The sequence below is a fragment of the Salmo trutta genome, chromosome 33 (assembly GCF_901001165.1).
Source record: "Salmo trutta chromosome 33, fSalTru1.1, whole genome shotgun sequence".
NCBI lineage: Eukaryota > Metazoa > Chordata > Actinopteri > Salmoniformes > Salmonidae > Salmo > Salmo trutta.
This window is the reverse complement of record NC_042989.1, coordinates 15,502,684-15,524,965: the sequence shown is the minus strand read 5'-3', so window position 1 is coordinate 15,524,965 and position 22,282 is coordinate 15,502,684. Positions and strand designations below refer to the sequence as shown.

Genomic DNA, 22,282 nt, shown 5'->3' with positions numbered 1-22,282 from the left:
GACATGTTAGATCAGACAAAGGGAATCCCCATTCTACAGGTCTATTTTTCAACCAGACATCTCTCTCGCTCAGATCCAATAGATTTACTGCTGCATGCTTGACTAAAGTAACATTAGTGTGTTATCAACCCTGACATCAATAGTATATCTTCCTTCATGGTTGTACATTTCTGTCAGCACCCTCTCTCAGATCAGGTCAAAAGCTACGGCAAGGGCAGTGGTGAGGGAAACATTGCAATAGATCTATGCCGACAAAAAAGGTAATTTTATGTTTGATCAAGAAAGGTCTCTAGATATTTAAACAATATGATCAAACAGTGCAATTGTATGCATCAAAATATGCTGCAAAGCAGCACAAGCACAAAATACCCTACACAGAGTTAAATCGGACATCTTCATGTTTTGAAGGCCTTTTTGAAAAACTGTCAGACTGTTTGATATTTTTGTGATATTTCCACACCACCTTTAGGGACAGGTACAGGGCAGAGATGATGGGAGGGGGACCTTCTTGGGTCCTCAGTAGAGGGTGCCATGAGACCAACCTTTTCTGCCTCATTTGTTCTGATTGCGTATTCGCAGGCACCTCCTCTTTAGCGGCGGCTCCAGCTCGGGGCTCCCTGCCCCTGCTGCCAGGGGAGCGCTGATGCTGCATGACACGATGGCCGTCTTGTCGCTGGGCTTTGGCAGGGGCTGGATGACACAGCCAGCCTTGGGCTGCAGCAGTGCATAGGCGTGGTCGTCATCATCGTCCAGATCCATAAGGTCGCCGTTGGCTTCCAGCTTGCCTTCCCAAGTGCCCCCCTGCACTGCCTCCTCACTTGGGCCCCTCTTACCTGGTTCCCACTCTGGCACCAAGCAGCTGTTCTCCTTCAGCGCCTCCCGCTCCAGCTCGCAGTTGGCTGGTTCGCCGCAGCCTCCTCCTCCTCTCCGGCCAGGGTCAGACAGAGGTGTGGGTAGTGTGCACCGGCTGGGGCCGTCTGTGTGTTGACTGCTGCCATTTACTATGACATCACAGGGGGCAGGTGGGCTGCAGGGCTGGGTCCGTGGGGTGCCAGGGTGATTTGTGAGCTGGGTAGTATAGGAGTTTTGGTTTGGCTGTGGGGATGGTGATGTGGCCTGACTACAAGGCAGGAAGCCTGGCTCCAGAGAGTCACTAATGGCCTCCCTGACCTCCTGGCTCATGTCCTCTAGGCTGCTGTCCCCCTTCCCCTGCCCAGAGGCATTCAGAGGGGATGGTCCAGAAGGTGGGGGGCTGGTTGAGTCCCCGTCTCGTTCCACCTTTACATGGACACTGGGCACCACCCGCTGGATGACCTGCTGCAGCCGCGATCGCCGGCCCAGAGTCAGGTCGATCACGCCCTCGGGGAGGGAGGCCGCGGTGGAGGCACACCCCGGACTCTCAGTCTTCACGGTCAGGTCCACCACGTCAGTCCTACTCCTCTCAGAGCCAAATCGGGCCAGATCGTAGCCAGAGAAGCCCGGGGAGTGCACCCCGGAACTGGAGGGCCCAAACTTGTGATCCCCTCTGGAGGAACCAGCGGAGAAGGGCCTGTGGTCCTCCCCTGATGCACTGGGAATGGGGTTGTTGTTGTTGCTGGGTTTGTCCTTGGAGGTCTTGGGGTTGAAGGGGAAGGGTATGGGGATAGGGATGGGCACCGGCAGGGGCACGATTACAGGGTAAGGGACCAGCAGGGTTGGCGGGGGAACCAGAGGGGCGAGGGAAGGCATACCAAAGTTCATCATGGGTGGCATAAGCATGGGCCCGTTTGGCATCATGTTGGAGTGGAAGGGAAAACCGGGTATGTGTAGGCCTGGATGGGGTGGCATCATCCCTGGGGGGTTCCCTCCCAGGTTGGGGTTGTTGGAGGGATGGTGGTGGGGTGAGAACTGTGTCCTGTGCATAGGGCTGGATGGTGGACCCAGGGTTCTCGGCGGGGGTGGTGGTGGTCCGATGCCAGGGATCATGGGGTTGGACAGGGGGCTGTTAGGGCCTGGGCCGTGGGGAGGTGGGCGGAGGAAAGGTGGCCGCATCTGCTGCATCATCTGGTGCTCCATGAAGAAGGGCAGGGGCACGGGTCCCCGGGGCGTCATCACCATTGGGGGGCTACCCAAGGGGACTCCCATGGGAGAGTGCAGAGAGGGGTGTGGGGGAGGGGGTAAGGTGGGGCTCTCGTGGGGTCTGGGCGTGGGGTTTTTGGAGGAAGGGGAGCAGACAGTGCCTGTCTCAGAGGGAGAGGCAGCGGTGGAGCTGGAGGGGACTGGCACAGAGGGGTTTCCCCCAGGGGAAGGGGCTTTGCGACGTAAGTCACCCAAGGGTGTGCCCCAGGACTCGGGGGTGAGGAGCTGCGCCCCGGTGCTGCTCTCCAACTTGCCCTCCACAGGGCCGTGTCCTGGGTTACACAGCCCCCCTGGCAGCGCTGCCTGAGTCTCTTTGTAGAAGATGTCCATCTTGTACTGGTTCAGGCATTTGGCACTGCAGAACTGCAGCCTCCGTTCACCAGCACCAAAGTCCAGGTACTCCTTGGTGTGGCGGATGTGTTTGCACCAGTCACACACCTGTAACACAAAACACAAGACAAAAGACATCATCAGGTATAATGCATTACAGATACCACACATTAGCAGTTAAAAAAGTTAGCAACATTGCCCTTTTGCCATGTGGCTATTCAAACAACTTTGGTAACCAGAATGTAATCTCTCAGCCTCCCACAGTATCTGCAGATTAGGTACACTAAAACCTAGATTGTAATTAAATTAACTGGTCAAATTTTGTTTTGTTACACCAAGTAAATAAAAGTAAATCTGCATGGCATGTTTGTATCCTCGTAATTGAAACCCATCTATATTTTTGTGCTTCCATTGCATAATGGCACATGTATAGTCTACATGTAGTGAGTGAGACAGAGAGATTTTCATACTAACTTCACACTGCTATGACCCTTCAGGTACAGGTAATGTACAACACATGGTAACATCTTGATAAATGCTTACAACTTGAGGAAGAAGTAGCTTTCAACTGGCTTTAAACGTGAGTGCAAATCTGGATTGGCGTACTTAAAGCTTTTTAATGAAAAACACTTTGTCCAGACATGTAATTCGCATTTACACCTGCCATGGGGTTTTCACCTCTTAAACTTCCTTCATAAGGAGGAACCACCCCGATAAACATGAATCCACTGAGCCGTGTGTGACAGTGGCCACAGGCACAGCCGCAGGACATAACAGCCTCAAGTAAAAGGTTTTCCCTGTAAGGCATGAGCATAAGTGGGGGTAGATGAATGTGGTGGCTGGGTGAGATGGACAGACGGAGACAAGTGAACAAGCTGCCAGTAGGGGGCATGGAAGTGAGAGTGACAGCTGGGTGGAGTTTTACTGTGTTCTGGTGAAAAATGGCTGCTGAGAACCACCTAGGTGGGTGCTATGATGCATTACTTAATTCACTACTGGTGTGCAACTTTAATATGAGTGTTTTGGATATTTTTATTGCATAAAAAGATTCTGATTAATGAATTGACTGCATTAAAATGGAATTGACTGCATTAAAGTAGAATTGAATGCATTAAAGTGGAATTGACTGTGTTTAAATGGAATGTGATTATCGAACCCTACCCCGGGGGCATTACACACATTGGTCAGGGCAGGGGAGCAGCCTGGCACAGCTTGTCAACACTGTGGGATGCAAGGATATTTTTCACTGGCTACAAAAGTTTCCAAAATGCTCACTGTGAACGTTCAATCATCATGTGGCTGTTAGTTTCCAAACTGTTAGTTTCATTAGTGTACCTGAGATAATGAACATGACCCTGGTGAGTGGAGGCAATGGGTGGGCCAGGGAGATGGGTACGGCCCGGGCACACAACTCACTCTGCCAGCTCAGAAGGACGTGACAGCGACTCACTGAAGATAATTAAAGCATTAATCAGCTGTCAGACCCATGAACGACGTCCATCCATCACACACACCATAATCCCCCTTGTTGAATGCTAATAAATTGTGGGATGCTACTGGAAGACGACTAGGTTCGGCTCACAGACATACATGTACTGTATGATCCTTATGATCCTAACCATTTGATTTTTCAGAGATCACATATATGCCTGCCACACTTCAGTCAAAATTAGATTTGAACACGCACACAAGCACGCAAACACACACACGTCATGAGAACTTCAGATTTGGAACGGTCATGGAACCCTCATAATAATATGCTACTCTTGTGTCATCCTCCTCTGAACCCTGGCCTGATTCATTGATTTGTACCTAATTTTTCACTAGACTAGATTTTCCATAAAGTACTTAGATCTCAGTTGATAGGCCACCTTGATTCATTCACTCTTCTTTAATCTCTCTTTTCCATCCCTTCCCCGTCTCTCAATTGACAGGTCACACATGTCAAAGAGATGGACAAATCCGTCAATGACAATCTTGTCCATAATTGGATTTTAATGTTAAACAGAGGTCTCCTCCATCACTCGATTTCAGTCAAATGGCCACTGTTAGAAAGGCTGTCATAAGGTAGACATGACCATCAGAGACCATATCTGTAGTGCTCTGTACTGTTATAGAGGCGCAGCATTACAGGACCAAAGACTAGTGTTCCATATACTGTCAGCCTGGTTTCATAGACTAGATGTATCATAGTAAACAAAAATCTGGTACGCTCAAATTAGTATGATATGTTACGTTTGGTATGGGTACATAAGACAGAAGGTTACGTGTTTGAATCTCATCATGGACAACTTTAGCATTTTAGCTAATTAGAAACTTTGCAACTACTTACTTTTTTTCTCTACTTTGCAACTACTTAGCATGTTAGCTAACCCTTCCCTAACCGTAACCCTGTAACCTAACCCTAACTTTAACCTTAACCCCTAGCCTAGCTAACGTTAGCCACCTAGCTAAGGTTAGCGTTAGCCACCTAGCTAACGTTAGCCACAACAAATTGGAATTCGTAACATATCATACGTATTGCAAATTCAAGACATATTGTATAAATTGTAATTCACAAGATATCACATAAATTGTCATTCGTAACATATACGAATTGTAATACGCAATATATCATACGAAATGGATGATGGATATCCAGAAATTAATGTTACGTCTAGCCCTGAGTCCAGGTTGATATTGCAGCTTGGTACTTTTACAGGTGAGTGATCAATAGTCAGCCCTTTAGCCTTGATATCAGTAGTCTTCTTTTTTTGTCCATTTGGTACACAATGAGCCATAGCTAAAAAAGTCTGAAAAGGGCTCTGAGAGTTGGGTTCAATGATGGTAAGCCTGGATATTTTAAATTATAAATGTGTTGACATTTTCTTGGGCTAAAAAAGAAGACAGATGGAGAGCAATTAACGACTTTCTGCACTGTGAGTGAAATTTCACTGTGCATTACCCTAATGGAGTTCTTTTTTCTCTCTCTCTACTCACTTCCTCTCCTGCACAAAGATGTTTGCAGTTTAATGTAATTATGGTCATTTATTTAAACCACGGCCATCATACTGGTGGTCGCTCTGGCTCGGTTTAACCATTTGCTTTGCTTTAGGTAATTACCTAGCTACCTGGGCCTCCCGAGTGGTGCAGTTGTCTAAGGCACTACATCGCAGTGCTAGCTGTGCCACTAAAGATTCTGGGTTTGAGTCCAGGCTCTGTCCCAGCTGGCTGTGACAGGGAGACCCATGGGGTGGCGCACAATTGACCCAGCGGTGTCTGGTTAGGGGAGGGTTTGGCTGTGAGGGATGTCCTCACCACAGCGACTCCTGTGGTGGGCTGGATGCAGTGCACGCTGACACGGTTGCCAGGTGTACGTGTTTCCTTTGACACAATGGTGCGGCTGGCTTCTGGGTTAAGTGGGCATTGTGTCAACAAGCAGTGCGGCTTGGTTGGCATGCAATACCGATTTCTAGTTTGTCTAGAGAATTTCGTTTTTGAAAACCTGTCCATCTCGCTAACTGTCTGGTTAAACACTTAACAAAGTGATCAGCAAGGGAACAGATTCTGATGCTGTGTGTCATAGTATGTGCTGGAGGAACACTATCTGCTGGGGTGGAAAGTATTATTCGGGAAATGATATTACGGGGACCAGTATCTGCTGGGGGTACAATATCTGGATCATGATGATCTTATGAAGCTTGCAAAACAAAGTGGGTATATTCCATCACAAATCATTTAAATGCATTCATTGAACCTGACACGATTCAAATAGAAAATGGCCAATGTTGTAGAGCTAATCTTTACAGGTGAACCGCATGTCCAATTCTATTACTGGATTGAAATGTATTGAAATGTCAGCAAAAAAAATGGTCAAGATAAAATTGGCAGAAAATTCCTCATTATGGATCTATGAAGAGAGAACACAACATCTGAATCTAACACAATGCAGAATGAAAATGAGAAAATAAAACAATTTGAATGAAAAAAGTATGTGATTCACTTTAAATCAACGTAATTGTTTTATATATAACTAAAGGCTAACAGTACATTCTCTAAAAACAAACCTCTTTACATTATTCAACACATCAAACAGTCATGAATATCAAAATATGTCATTACATTTCTAGCCATCAAAAACTTAAACTCTATCTTTGTTAAACGTTTTAGTCCTTACAAGCACATCGCTGTTTGTCTTGAAGACAAGCCTGGGCGTATCCTTAGAATAGCTGTGCTGGGGTAATTTCTCACCACGGCCGTCTTCGTCTCTCGCCTGAGGGGAGAAATAACGGCCTCTTTTTACGAACGGACAAAATAAACAGGTGGACAGAAAAGAAGAAGGGAAAACAACAACAAACTTATGAATGGAAAGACACCGACAAAGGTAAAATGGTGAACATGCATTTGGGTTGTGGAATCATATGCAGGTTCTCATCATCATAAAATAAAGCCATGTGGAAAGCGTGTGTGTGTGTGTGTGTAGTAACTATAGTTAATTGTTCACATTGACAGCTAAAGAGCCTAGATGTTATATTGGCATTATGAACTGTGAAAGAGGGGAATTCTATGAAATTGCACAGTAATCTAAACATTGTTATCCGGGGAGTAAATGCTGCATTAATCATATTTAAAGACTTCCAAGGAGAAACAACTGTTTAACAATATCACAAGCAATGTCCCAGTAATAAAGGTTAAAGGAAAGAGGATATGGGATTTAAAATCCACCAGCATCGCTGGGTTGACGGGATGCTCTCTCTTTTTACATTGGCACTAGACACTGTGTAGTCACATCTATAAGCATTGAAATTTACACACACACACACACACACACACACACACACACACACACACACACACACACACACACACACACACACACACAGATGTGTCATTGTGTCATTATCCAGTCTCCATTTTGTGCTGTGACCCTGGTCCTGTGCCAATTCATTTACATATAGTGCTAATGAGGTGCTGGCACAGTGAACGAGGCATGAGGGGCACACACACACACATACACAAACAGAGAGAGGGAGAGAGAGAGCGATGGAGAGAGAGAGATCAACCAGCACCAGACATAGTGTCGGGTGAAAGTACAGTCATACAATGGGGACACCACGTCCTTTACTGGGAATCAGGCACAACTGTGTTGTATGACGAGACTGAGAGTATGAAGGAAAACCGACTACCTGGTGATAAACCCAGACATTGGCTATGAAAGTGCCTACCCGCCATGGGTAAAACATTTGTCCATCCAGAGAAGTCAAGCTGCATTTTGAAACAACTTTCCTTCCAAAAAATCATATAATCATTGGCCATCATTTCTAATCATCAGTTGCTGTGATTATGAGTGACGATGTCCCACTCTCCACTTTTTGGAAGGAAAGCTGTTTCAAAAGTTACTCTTCCTCAAACTACTCCTTGGCTATTAGAAATGTTATTTACGCAAATATATTCCACAGCTTATTCCCCTGGAAAATCCAGTAACACTTTTTATCACAGAAAATATGTGATGTCTTATTGTTGGAAACACTATGACAACTAAATACAGTTGCAGTCTGGCTAAAGTGTCCGGTGTAAACATGGCATCACAGTTCCACACCACCGGTATCTGTGCCCATTGGTGACTAAGATGGCCAGAGGCAGTGGCACACCAGCTGTCACTGTGCAAGCCTCCATCTGGGCATCAGTGCCTGCCCAGGTGTGTGTGCTTTTCACCTGTCAAGAGGTGTGTTTCCCAAAAGGAATACCCTCACATATATATACACACACACATACCCACAACAACAAGAAACAGACAATCATGGAGACGTCCCATTGCACAAATACACACACATACACACTCACACATTCTCAAACACATCTAGCACAAATTTACAACTTTCCACCCACCTGGGACAACACACATCTTTGGGCCAGCCCCCTCCTTCTGTCCTCTCATTAGATTACCCAGCTAACAGGAAATGTTCCTTGAACATTCTCTTTTTGTTCATGTTTGGTTGTGGGATAACAAGCTTGTTTAAGCTTGTCAAGTAACTTATGTACTGCTGTTGTAAAAGTGATCTTCATGTCATATTACAACGATCTAGAAAGTCAGTGTTTATTTTATCTGACTAACATTTATTCTGTCGGTAGGTGCGCTGATTGGTCCATCCAGGCCTCTTTGTTGTGATTTCTAATGATCATCAACCTTTACCTAAAAAATAAATACAATATCTAAGCCCGAAGCTATCTAGCGGGGATAGTTAGACTTTGAGAGGAAGAGAGAGCATGATATGACCATGTCTGTGTAGTGCAAGTTCAAGCTCCAGTTTCTACCCTCAAACTACTCTCTAAGTTTCCCCCTTTCCCTTTATTTGTATTAATCGCTGTCAGCTATGAAATCACCTCCCTTACTAGGCTCTCCTGCTGCGACATGGGGACCTATAGGTTCCCTAACCAGGACTGAATCACAATGAGGACCGGTAACACAGTTTATCAAACACACACACATACACATCTTATTCAGTGTGTCTTCCTTGATATTGGATCCAGATGGTAAAGTAAATTGCACAGTGCGTCAGAGCAGTGCAGGCAACCGACAGCCTGTGTATGAAAATGTGTGTCTGTTTGAGGTGATGTGACATTACTGGGGTTACGTAAAGAAGCACTTGCCTGGAGGGACCTCAGAGACAAAGACAGAGATGGAATTTTACAGGTCTCTAGAGGTGTAAGGAAAGATTCCTGAGCCATGAAAAAGATAGACGTATTACATCAGAAATGGGCTGTAAAATACAAGCTAGGGCCTCTTCACTTGCACTTTACCCTCTCTATCTTTTACATGATGTGAGGGGAGGGCTGAGAGAGAGAGTGTGTGTCTATGTTGAATGTCTATGTGAAATTAACCAGACTAGTCATTAGATGAGCTCAAAACTGGATCAGAACTCTTCTACCCCCAGCCACCCTATCACATGGCTGAATGTTGGTATTATTCCTGGTGCACTGGATGGATGGTGTTGTGCAGTGGCAATGGAAGAAACTGAATCCTCCTCACCCGCGCTCGCCATAAGAGGAGATTGGATTACACGGACGAAGCAGCTGTAGATATTTAGCGAAACATGATGCGTCTCCACTGCCCACCCCTACGCCACCCTACTCGCTATGTCCTGGCTCCCCTTTCAGACACAAACAGACAAGATACGTTTTCAGCCATGCCATTTTTTTGTTGGAAAAACTGGAGGGTTTGGAGTTGTGGCCAATCTTGTGGGTGCATGAAAAAAGAAACATGTGGATATCACTTACACAAATGGCCTGCATGAATGTGAGAGTGTGAGACATAATATAGAGTCTGCACCACCTCAGCAGACAAGGACTTTCTGTGCTCTAGCCATGTCTGTTTTCCTAACGTGGGAATTCTGTCCCTGGATAGTTCTTCACTTTGGTCCTTACTCACTGAAATGTAATACCACTTCAGTTGTGCTTTTGTTCATATATCTACATACAGCACTCATAGAAGTGTCAAATAAACTTAGACTTTAGTGTGAACTTTCACTTTACGACTAGCAATACTTAACAAATGTGGGAGAAACCACAGTAGGTACAAGCAACTCATGCTATGAAAATTGATAGTGTGAACAGAAAGAACTGGATTCCCGTACAGTATCTTACATGATCAGACATATGTATACTTCCATTTCAACAGCCGGTAGCATACAGAGCTATGCTAAGTGATTATGTTTTGATGAAAAAAGGGAAAGGAATAAAGACATAAATAAAAACATATCATACTTACACTGTAATTCCTTACATATCCAAGCTTAGGTATAAGAAAGAAAGCAGAATGTTTAACTTCAGAAATCAGGACAAATTAAAACACTATTTACTTTATGGTCTGTCTTTGGAAAGATAATATATACTGATAATTGGAACCAATGCATTTTTGAAAGTCAACTGCATAGGGTATGACTGAAACCGTGTTTCTGCATATTCAATGATGAAACCACAAGCCAAGGATGGATATTGGTTTTGTGTTATTCTACTACAATGGGTACTCAAAAGAAAGGCCAAAACTCAGGAGCGAAATATCCAAAGTACCTAAGCTTCTGGGCTCCTCACCCAGCCATCTAGTGGAGATATTGTACAAAGTTGAAAGTTGGTCAATACAATTCCTAAGGATTGACAAGTGTACTACAGCATCTTAATCTGAGAAATCAGGAAGAGTGGATGTAGGGAGGAAGTGATGTATGTCAGTACATATATGTACCACATGGTCTTGTGTGCACTTGCATAATTGGTTCATTAATGAGATAGGAGTGTTAAGAAGGAGTTTACCTTGTTTCTCTTGAAGTAGGCTCTGCGGCAGGCGGCAAAGCACTTCTCACTGCAGAAGCTCTTCAGCTCAGTGCCCATGTTGAGGGAATAGCGTTTGACGCCAACCTTCTGACACCATGCGCACATGATCTGGACGTTAGACACATCCTCGTCTGGGGGACCACAAACACAAACAGACACAATGTGAGGATAACTGGATAACACTCCAGCCAAACCCCCCCACCCCACCCAAACAATCTGACAGCCACCTGTCAAATCTCATCATGTGAATGATCCGACCAACAATGCATCCTGACAGTATTCCCCTTCCAAAAGAGGACAGTGCTTCCCACAGTGCTTCCCACCCCAAGGGTTTTTTGCTGCAGTCATGAAGGCAGTTAGAGACATTCTAACTAGACCGAGATGCCCTAAGAAATCGCTGTGGACAAAAATTGTTTGTCGATTTTAAAATGCTTCAGCTGAAGTCTACCTAATTAAATTGCAGAGGGCTTCATTGGAGATTCATTAGAACATGGAAACTTAACACCCTCCATGACATCAAATGGGTCTCTCATCTTAAACAAGGGTTGCTGGGTAATTTACATAGCTTTTTTAGCCCCTCAGTGTTGTACTATGTGGAGAGACTTCTTCCTGTGAGACTCACAATTATCACATTATGACTAAGTGTGTGCAAAGGTGAAAAGAAATGTGCCCATTAGTCTTTCACCTCCGCTCACTCCCTTATCACACTGTGGTGAGTACTGGGAAGGCTTTTTCCCTCTTGTTAAGCTTAATAGATCTATAGTGCAAATCTGTTTTAAAGGAAAGACATTTTCAATTAAGGTGAATAACTCCCGGGAGGCCCAAAGATAGCACCGTGGCCACAGCATGCATATTTTATGCTCCTTTATGCTCCTGCTATATGGCCCATATTGAGAGATCTCTGTAGAGGTAGGTGTGAATGGGGGTAGAAGAGCTCCAGTTAAAAATATGAATTTATTCTTTCTAGAAAGTACTCCTGGGGAAGTTCCCCCTCTACATCCCTCCATTATTGCATTGTTTTAGAAAATCTATGTTCTAAAGTCCCATGGCAACCTGGCAGTAATTAAATCAAATATTTGGCAACAACGAACAAGTTGAAGTGTGGCAGATAGACGAGTGGTTAAGAGCGTTGGGCCAGTAACCGAAAGGTTTCTAGTTCGACTCTCCGAGATGACTAGGTGAAAAATCTGTCGATGTGCCCTTGAGCAAGGCACTTAACCCTAATTGCTCCTGTAATTTGCTCTGGATAAGAGTGTCTGCTAAATTACTAAAATGTAAAGTGTTCATTTGAAAGCATCTAATTATTTTCATACAAAAAGGTCACTTGACGCGGTATGTTTGCATTCAGATTTTTCTGGCCTTTTTCTCGGCTCTCGTTATGCGTTTCCTTATTAAAGAACTCACATCTGCTGGGAGAGAGCCTTGTACTGTAATTATGCAGCGCCCATATTAAATACCTCTATCATCCAGTATACCTACACCTCAAAAGCCCCTCTATTGCTCTTGCAGGGCATATGAATAATTCAAAAGGGGTACAAGTTGGATGGGCGGTGGGAGGGGGAGTGGGGGCGGTTGGTGTTGAGCTGTGAGAGAGGGACCATACCATCTGTTTTTCCCCCTGTGCTGTGTGAGGTTGTGTGAGGCTGTGAGGCCGCCTCTAGGGTGATGCCATGGCACTCTCCTCTCCCCACGCAGGCTGATGAGCCTCTTGAGTATCACGGCACACTTGTGGTTCAATGAAGCCCTCTGTCCATGTACATTTCCACTGAGTTGACCAGGTGATCTTGACACTTAAACAGTTGGAGGAGGGGAGCCTGGGGTGTGTGTCTATGTATTTACAGACCTTTGTTCCTCATTTATCAAGTGATTGTAAAACTGACAGTGGATTTGAGCACTGAAATGGCAGTGATTCGTTAGATTCGTACTACACTTATGTATATTTGGGATTCGATTGTAGGATCCATTCTGATAGTCCTTAAAGTGCAAGCTTAAACACATGCAGTATGTTTGTTGTTTTGTGTGTGTGAAGTGTTTTACCTGCTGGTGGCTTGATCATGGGGGGTGGGATCAGTGGAACTATGATGGGCATGTTCCCATGCTCCCTGGTGCTGGGTGTGGAGGTGGATGGGGTGGTGGAGGACTCTGTCACTCCGTTCCTCAATGTCGGTGTAGAGTGGGAGCTATTGGCTTGGTGTGGGGAGACATCACTATTCTCCCCCGATCCTCCTGGGATTTTTGGTAAAGAGTTTTCTGAGGGAGACAAAGTGAGTGTGCTGGACTTTCTGGACTTGCTGTATGTAAAGCAATGGAAATGGACATCATTCATCACTTCAATGAATCCAAAGAATTATGCTTTTGACGCAAGATGGGTGTCCTTTGTGTTACCCTGGAAACCATGTTGGCAGCTTTGATTAGATAAGGCCCTATGCTTGCTCAATGCCTGATGTGAATTTCTACAATTTTATCCAACATTATAATCAGGGATCACCATGTAGAGATTCCAGAGACACTTGTTTAATCACCAATAGGAAAGCAAAGTGCAGTTTCCTGCTCAAACACAACTACACCATAATGACTGGATGATGCAACTACAGCAGATTTTGAACTGGATAGCCTGACTGAATTGCCTCATCAATCATGATAAACTACTGCCAAGTTGCAGCAGTACTTTCCCCAGCCTCTGTCCCTGGCCCTGCAGAGGGAGTTTTAACTCAGCATAGACAGTAAATGTCACATTTTGCATCACTTGTAATACCACGTGCAAAACCGTATTTTTAGATTAAGAAGTATGCTCCTGTGCACAGAAAATAGCTTTTTCAATGAATCAACAACTGCAATGACCAGATAAATAAATATCTGTCTCCATGGTTATGCTCACCTTTCAGGACAGAGATGTGTTGTTGTGCCTCTCCATCTGGGTAGTTCCGTATGTCGATGTTGTCCTGGTCTCTCAGGTCCACCTTGTCATAGCCATACCAGCCAAGCAGCTCATTCATGGTGTTCTCCGCAAAACTCTGCAAGACAAGAGACACAATATTTGCCATTAGGATTAACAAGCATGAACCCCGTTTCACTATTACATCACAGTGTAATGAGGGGAGCAATGAGGGATAAAAGGGGTTGTTTGCATATGAACAAGGTTTCCCCCCCCAAAACACACAATAAAGGAAATGCTTGTTATATGAAACAAAGCTACATGTTTTTTGAATGGGTTGCTCCAATTTCCTGCAATAATGCTTAATTAATATATTCAATTAGCAATTATTCACTGATGGCAGAATCCTAACTAGAGATACGTGCACACGTACTAGATCAGGACAACTTGACAGCTGACTTATCCCAGACTGGTTTGGTCAAGGCCTCAATTTACCAGCACACAATCTAATAGTTTGATCATAGCTTTTTACAGTTGATTTCCAGAAGCAATCCACATGAGTAGCATGTAACAAGTCTATACTGATCACAGCACAACAATTCCACATTGTCTACGTATCCTACGTTATACAGAATTCCCAACCCATTAAACCATGACTGAGCACGACCACAGAGTTATTTTCACTGTACTTCCACTGCAAATCTACACAGGCAGTAATATCCAGTCAACCCCACCTCACATCCTTACATGTAAGGAGCACAATAGTGTTATTCTATTAAGACAGAACTCTCTGCCCCTCATACATTAAACCTGAAAATCTCAAGACACTCTCATAGTAGCACCAGAATTGTATGTTGACAGAGTTTGATCATCTTTAGTGGTGCTACTATATGTTCATGTTGTAATTCTAACAGTTCAATTAGCTATCTAATTAGTGAATGTTAGGCTACCCAGGAAGCATTAACATGGCTGCCATAGCATTATGTGATGTCATGTAAATGACATAAATACAGCTTTTTGCCTGCAATTTCAATGGACAATCTCTCTCTCTCTCGCTCTCTCTCTCTCTCTCTCTCAATAAATCCAAGATGGCGTAGCAGTCAGACATCTTTGTCTTGTCCCATGTACATATCTTTTTATATCTTTTTCTTTGCATTCTTTTTAATATTTTTCCTAAACCTCAACTTCAAAATACTCTCCTGCAACCCGCCTCACCCAATGTGGTGGGGATCTGTTTTTTTCCCTAAAGTATTTCTACTTACATCGGAACTGGAACTCCTCAACTGAAGCTAGCTAGCTAACTAAAAAATGCATGAAATGAAATGTATGCATTCACTACTGTAAGTCGCTCTGGATAAGAGCGTCTGCTAAATGACTAAAATGTAAAATGTAAATGTAGCTACCAGCTATCAGTCAGCTAACCACTGCTAGCGGTCATCAGCTAACCTTTAGCTTGGAAAGCTCTCACCAGTTCATACAACGCGTTTCAAACCAGAGCATACCGGACCTATTTTTCTTTCCATAGCCCCGGATTCCTACCGCAAACTCTGAACCTTTTCATCTGGACCATCGCAGCTAGCTAACCCCAACCCGGGTTGACAACTCCTGGCTAACGTTTCTGTCCCGGAGCAAGCACCAATTAGCCTGCAGCTAGCCCATGCTATGCCCATCTCCCGGCGAGGGCTCCTGGGCTACTCCTGAAGCTCACTCCTCGGCTACAATGTCCGAACCCCTTCTACTGCCGGTACGGGGCACGGAACCCCGCCGATCCTTCACGACTGGAATACCGACATAATCTGCCCGAGGATTCCAACAGACCCCCCAGGCGCGACGTCCCCTGAAGGCCCATTCTGCTAACCGCGGCCTGCTGTCTATCTAGAGCATATTGGACTGTTAGCTGATCCATCGACCAGTTTCTTGGACCCCTCTGCTACTTGGAACCCTACAAATTCCATGACTGGTCTATCGACGTCACCGCACGAAGAGGCAAAAACAGACTTTCCCCCATCGCGATGTCCCTCTAAGGCAATCTGCTAACTTGCTAGCCGGCCTGCTAACTACTAGCTTGCTAATCCCCGGCCTGCTAACTGCTAGCTTGCTAGCCCCGGCTTGCTAACTGTCTGAATCGCAGTGTCCCAAGCCAGCCCAACCACTCACTGGACCCATACGATTCACTTGGCTGCGCATACTTCTCCCTAATATCAACATGCCTTGTCCATTACTGTCCTGGTTAGTGATTACTGTCTTATTTCACTGTAGAGCCTCTAGCCCTGCTCAATATACCTTAATGGGCTAGGGGGCAGTATTGAGAATTTTGGAAAAAATATGTGCCCATTTTTAACTGCCTCCTACACCAACTCAGAAGCTAGAATATGCATATTATTGTTCAGGTTTGGATAGAAAACACTCTGAATTTTCTAAAACTGTTTGAATGGTGTCTGTGAGTATAACAGAACTCCTATGGCAGGCAAAACCTGACAAGGTTTCATGCAGGAAGTACCCTGTCTGACAAGGAGTCGTGCGTCTTGCATCTGTTTATTGAAAAGTAAGGATCTTAGCTGTAACGTGACAATTCCCAGGGCTCCGATAGGCTCTCAGAACCCGGGAAATACCTGAAGGTTGACGAGGCAGCCTCAGGCTGAAACACATTATCGCCTTTGGTAAGTGGGGGATCAGAGGACCTTTGAATGAGGCGCGTGCACGATTCGCTCCTGAGGATAAATTTAATTTGGCTGTTTAGGCTCATTGCATATTCCCGGTCGGAATATTATCGCTTTTCTACGAGATAAATGGCATAAAAATTGGTTTTAAACAGCGGTTGACATGCTTCGAAGTACGGTAATGGAATATTTAGACATTTTTTGTCACGCCAATGCGCCATGCGCGAGACCGTGATGTAGCATTCTGATAGTGTCTAGAACTCACGAACAAAACGTCGCTGTTTGGATATAACGATGGATTATTTGGGACCAAACCAACATTTGTTATTGAAGTAGAAGTCCTGGCAGTGTATTCTGACGAAGAACAAGCAAGGTAAGAACATTTTTCTTATAGGAAATGTGATTTTGGTGGAGGCTGACCTGGGTGGGTGTCTAAATAGCTAGCCCTGTGATGCCGGGCTATGTACTTAGATTATTGCAAAATGTGCTTCATCCGAAAAGCTATTTTAAAATCGGACATATCGAGTGCATAGAGGAGTAATGTATCTATAATTCTTAAAATAATTGTTATGCTTTTTGTGAACGTTTATCGTGAGTAATTTAGCAAACTGTTAGTAAATTCCCCGGGAAGTTTGCGGGGGTTATGCTTTTTCTGAACGTCACATGCTAATGTAAAAAGCTGTTTTTTGATATAAATATGAACTTGATTGAACAGACATGCATGTATTGTATAACACAATGTCCTAGGTGTGTCATCTGATGAAGATCATAAAAGGTTAGTGCTGCATTTAGCTGTGGTTTGGGTTTATGTGACATGATATGCTAGCTTGAAAAATGGGTGTCTGATTATTTCTGGCTGGGCACTCTGCTGACATAATCTAATGTTTTGCTTTCGTTGTAAAGCCTTTTTGAAATCGGACAGTGTGGTTAGATTAACGAGATTCTTGTCTTTAAATAGCTGTAAAATAGTCATATGTTTGAGAAATTGAAGTAATAGTATTTCTAACGATTCAAAAATCGCGCCACTGGATTTCAGTGGCTGTTACGTAGGTGGGACGAGTTCGTCCCACATGCGCCAGAGAGGTTAACCAACCATGTTGTTCCACCTCCAACATATGCGATAACATCACCTGGTTTAAACGTCTCAAGAGACTATATCTCTCTCATCATTACTCAATGCCTAGGTTTACCTCCAATGTACTCTCTTCCTACCATACCTTTGTCTGTACATTATGCCTTGAATCTATGCTATCGGGCCCAGAAACCTGCTCCTTTTACTCTCTGTTCCGAACGTGCGAGACGGCCAGTTCTTATAGCCTTTAGCCGTACCCTTATCCTACTTCTCCTCTGTTCCTCTGGTGATGTAGAGGTTAATCCAGGACCTGCAGTGCCTAGCTCCACTCCTACTCCCCAGGTGCTCTCATTTGTAGACTTCTGTAACCATAAAAGCCTTGGTTTCATGCATGTTAACATTAGAAGCCTACTCCCTAAGTTTGCTTTATTCACTGCTTTAGCACATTCTGCCAACCCAGATGTCTTAGCCGTGTCTGAATCCTGGCTTAGGAAAACCACCAAAAACCCTGAAATTTCCACCTCTAATTATAACATTTTCCGCCAAGATAGAACTGCCAAAGGGGGCGGCGTTGCAATCTACTGCAGAGATACCCTGCAGAGTTCTGTCTTACTATCCAGGTCTGTACCAAAACAATTCGAGCTTCTACTTCTAAAAATTCACCTTTCCAGAAACAAGTCTCTCACCATTGCCGCTTGCTATAGACCACCCTCTGCCCCCAGCTGTGCCCTGGACACCATATGTGAATTGATTGCCCCCCATCTATCTTCTGAGCTCGTGCTGCTAGGTGACCTAAACTGGGACATGCTTAACACCCCGGCCATCCTACAATCTAAGCTTGATGCCCTCAATCTCACACAAATGATCAATGAACCTACCAGGTACAACCCCAAATCCGTAAACACGGGCACCCTCATAGATGTCATCCTAACTAACTCGCCCTCCAAATACACTTCTGCTGTTTTCAACCAAGATCTCAGCGATCACTGCCTCATTGCCTGCATCCGTAATGGGTCTGCGGTCAAACGGCCACCCCTCATCACTGTCAAAAGCTCCCTAAAACACTTCAGCGAACAGGCCTTTCTAATCGACCTGGCCGGGGTATCCTGGAATGACATTGCCCTCATGCCGTCAGTAGAGGATGCCTGGTTATTCTTTAAAAGTGCCTTCCTCACCATCTTAAATATGCATGCTCAATTCAAAAAATGTAGAACCAGGAATAGATATAGCCCTTGGTTCACTCCAGACCTGTCTGCCTTTGACCAGCACAAAAACATCCTGTGTCGTACTGCATTAGCATCGAATAGCCCCCGTGATATGCAACTTTTCAGGGAAGTTACGAACCATTTACATTTACATTTAAGTCATTTAGCAGACGCTCTTATCCAGAGCGACTTACAAATTGGTGCATTCACCTTATGATATCCAGTGGAACAACCACTTTACAATAGTGCATCTAAATCTTTTAAGGGGGTGGGGGGGGTTAGAAGGATTACTTTATCCTAACCTAGGTATTCCTTAAAGAGGTGGGGTTTCAGGTGTCTCCGGAAGGTGGTGATTGACTCCGCTGTCCTGGCGTCGTGAGGGAGCTTGTTCCACCATTGGGGTGCCAGAGCAGCGAACAGTTTTGACTGGGCTGAGCGGGAACTGTGCTTCCTCAGAGGTAGGGAGGCGAGCAGGCCAGAGGTGGATGAACGCAGTGCCCTTGTTTGGGTGTAGGGCCTGATCAGAGCCTGAAGGTACGGAGGTGCCGTTCCCCTCACAGCTCCGTAGGCAAGCACCATGGTCTTGTAGCGGATGCGAGCTTCAACTGGAAGCCAGTGGAGAGAGCGGAGGAGCGGGGTGACGTGAGAGAACTTGGGAAGGTTGAACACCAGACGGGCTGCGGCATTCTGGATGAGTTGTAGGGGTTTAATGGCACAGGCAGGGAGTCCAGCCAACAGCGAGTTGCAGTAATCCAGACGGGAGATGACAAGTGCCTGGATTAGGACCTGCGCCGCTTCCTGTGTGAGGCAGGGTCATACTCTGCGAATGTTGTAGAGCATGAACCTACAGGATCGGGTCACCGCCTTGATGTTAGTGGAGAACGACAGGGTGTTGTCCAGGGTCACGCCAAGGTTCTTAGCACTCTGGGCGGAGGACACAATGGAGTTGTCAACCGTGATGGCGAGATCATGGAACGGGCAGTCCTTCCCCGGGAGGAAGAGCAGCTCCGTCTTGCCGAGGTTCAGCTTGAGGTGGTGATCCGTCATCCACACTGATATGTCTGCCAGACATGCAGAGATGCGATTCGCCACCTGGTTATCAGGCAGTTAGGAAAGCTAAGGGTAGCTTTTTCAAACAGAAATTTGCATCCTGTAGTACAAACTCAAAAAAGTTCTGGGACACTGTAAAGTCCATGGAGAATAAGAGCACCTCCTCCCAGCTGCCCACTGCACTGACGTTAGGAAACACTGTCACTACTGATAAATCCACAATAATTGAGAATTTCAATAAGCATTTTTCTACAGCTGGCCATACTTTCCACCAGGCTACCCCTACCCCGGTCAACAGCCCTGCGCTCCCCACAGCAACTCGGCCAAACCTCCCCCACTTCTCCTTCACCCAAATCCAGATAGCCGATGTTCTGAAAGAGCTGCAAAATCTGGACCCCTACAAATCAGCCGGGCTAGACAATCTGGACCATCTCTTTCTAAAATGATCTGCCGAAATTGTTGCAACCCCTATTACTAGCCTGTTCAACCTCTCTTTTGTATCGTCTGAGATTCCCATAGATTGGAAAGCTGCTGCGGTCATCCCCCTCTTCAAAGGGGGAGACACTCTAGACCCAAACTGCTACAGACCTATATCTATTCTACCCTGCCTTTCTAGGGTCTTTGAAAGCCAAGTTAACAAACAGATTACCGACCATTTCATATCTCACCGTACCTTCTCCGCTATGCAATCTGGTTTCAGAGCTGGTCATGGGTGCACCTCAGCCATGCTCAAGGTCCTAAACGATATCATAACCACCATCGATAAGAGACATTACTGTGCAGCCGTATTCATCGACCTGGCTAAGGCTTTCGACTCTGTCAATCACAACATTCTTATTTGGCAGACTCAACAGCCTTGGTTTCTCAAAGGATTGCCTCGCTTGGTTCACCAACTACTTCTCCTATAGAGTTCAGTATGTCAAATCGGAGGGCCTGTTGTCCGGACCTCTGGCAGTCTCTATGGGGGTGCCACAGGGTTCAATTCACGGGCAGACTCTCTTCTCTGTATACATCAATGATGTCGCTCTCGCTGCTGGTGATTCTTTGATCCACCTCTACGCAGACGACCCCATTCTGTATACCTCTGGCCCTTCGTTGGACACTGTGTTAACTAACCTCCAGATGAGCTTCAATGCCATACAACTCTCCTTCCGTGGCCTCCAACTGCTCTTAAATGCAAGTAAAACTAAATGCATGGTCTTCAACCGTTCGCTGCCCGCACCTGCCCGCCCATCCAGCATCACTACTCTGGACGGTTCTGAATATGTGGACAACAACAAATAACTAGGTGTATGGTTAGACTGTAAACTCTCCTTCCAGACTCACATTAAACATCTCCAATCCAGAATTAAATCTAGAATCGGGTTCCTATTTCACAACAAAGCATCCTTCACTCATGCTGCCAAACATACCCTGGTAAAACTGACCATCCTACCGATCCTCGACTTCGGCGATGTCATTTACAAAATAGCCTCCAACACTCTACTCAACAAATTGGATGCAGTCTATCACAGTGCCATCCGTTTTGTCACCAAAGCCCCATATACTACCCACCACTGCGAACTGTATGCTCTCGTTGGCTGGCCCTCGCTTCATACTCGTCGCCAAACCCACTGGCTCCAGGTCATCTATAAGTCTCTGCTAGGTAAAGCCTTGCCTTATCTCAGCTCACTGGTCACCATAGCAGCACCCACCAGTAGCACGTGCTCCAGCAGTTATATCTCACTGGTCACCCCCGAAGCCAATTCTTCCTTTGGCCACCTCTCCTTCCAGTTCTCTGCTGCCAATGACTGGAACGAACTGCAAAAATCTCTGAAGCTGGAGACTCTTACCTCCCTCATTAGCTTTAAGCACCAGCTGTCAGAGCAGCTCACAGATCACTGCACCTGTACATAGCTCATCTGTAAATAGCCCATCCAATCTACCTCATCCCCATACTGTATTTATTTATTTATCTTGCTCCTTTGCACCCCAGTATCTCTACTTGCACATTTATCTTCTGCACACCCTACCATTCCAGTGTTTAATTGCTATATTGTAATTACTTCGCCACCATTTATTTATTGCCTTACCTCTCTCATCCTACTTCATTTGCACATGCTGTATATAGATTTTTCTACTGTATTTTTGACTGTATGTTTGTTTATTCCATGTGTAATTCTGTGTTGTTGTATGTGTCGAACTGTTTTGCTTTATCTTGGCCAGGTCGCAGTTGCAAATGAGAACTTGTTCTCAACTAGCCTACCTGGTTAAATAAAGGTGAAAAAAAATACATATCACTATTGTCTCGCACGGACAAGGGGGCTCACCATGGAGTAGGGCGGGTTGCCATGGAGATCACCCGCCTTGCCTGCCCATGGGTGGGCCCGCTCAGCCCGAACCTGATGAGACACGAGTCATTTCATTACATTCTGGCATTGAACTGTCAATCAAATAGTACTCAATCAAGCATTTAATTGTCAATTACGGGCTGCCCTGTCAATACCACTGGATCAGGGAGGTAATTTCATTACATGAAAGCGTAATCAACATCAGTTATAACATCAGCTCGGAATCAAAAACTGTAGACGTGGAATCACAAGGCATGACATACAAGTAACATTTAGCCAAAGAAAAAAGGCAATGTTTTAGAAATACAAGCACTGATAAACTTATATCTTACACC

General features: G+C 45.2%; 1 protein-coding gene across 7 annotated transcripts in view; it reads right to left on the bottom strand.

Moving 5' to 3' along the window:
* Positions 1 to 22,282, bottom strand: part of sobpa (sine oculis binding protein homolog (Drosophila) a) — a 32,865-nt gene that overhangs the window by 1,867 nt on the left and 8,716 nt on the right. The window contains exons 2-8 of one of the 7 annotated variants that reach the window (XM_029729905.1): positions 21,927 to 21,998; positions 13,634 to 13,769; positions 12,793 to 13,005; positions 10,735 to 10,886; positions 10,196 to 10,219; positions 6,605 to 6,700; positions 543 to 2,556 (exon numbers count right to left, since the gene is read on the bottom strand). In XM_029729905.1, coding sequence (XP_029585765.1) covers positions 553 to 2,556; positions 6,605 to 6,700; positions 10,196 to 10,219; positions 10,735 to 10,886; positions 12,793 to 13,005; positions 13,634 to 13,769; positions 21,927 to 21,998 — 2,697 coding nt within the window. In that variant the 3' untranslated portion in view covers positions 543 to 552. The remainder of the gene's footprint in view (positions 1 to 542; positions 2,557 to 6,604; positions 6,701 to 10,195; positions 10,220 to 10,734; positions 10,887 to 12,792; positions 13,006 to 13,633; positions 13,770 to 21,926; positions 21,999 to 22,282) is intronic. The other 6 variants (XM_029729911.1, XM_029729908.1, XM_029729906.1 and 3 more) reach the window with 6 other exon arrangements.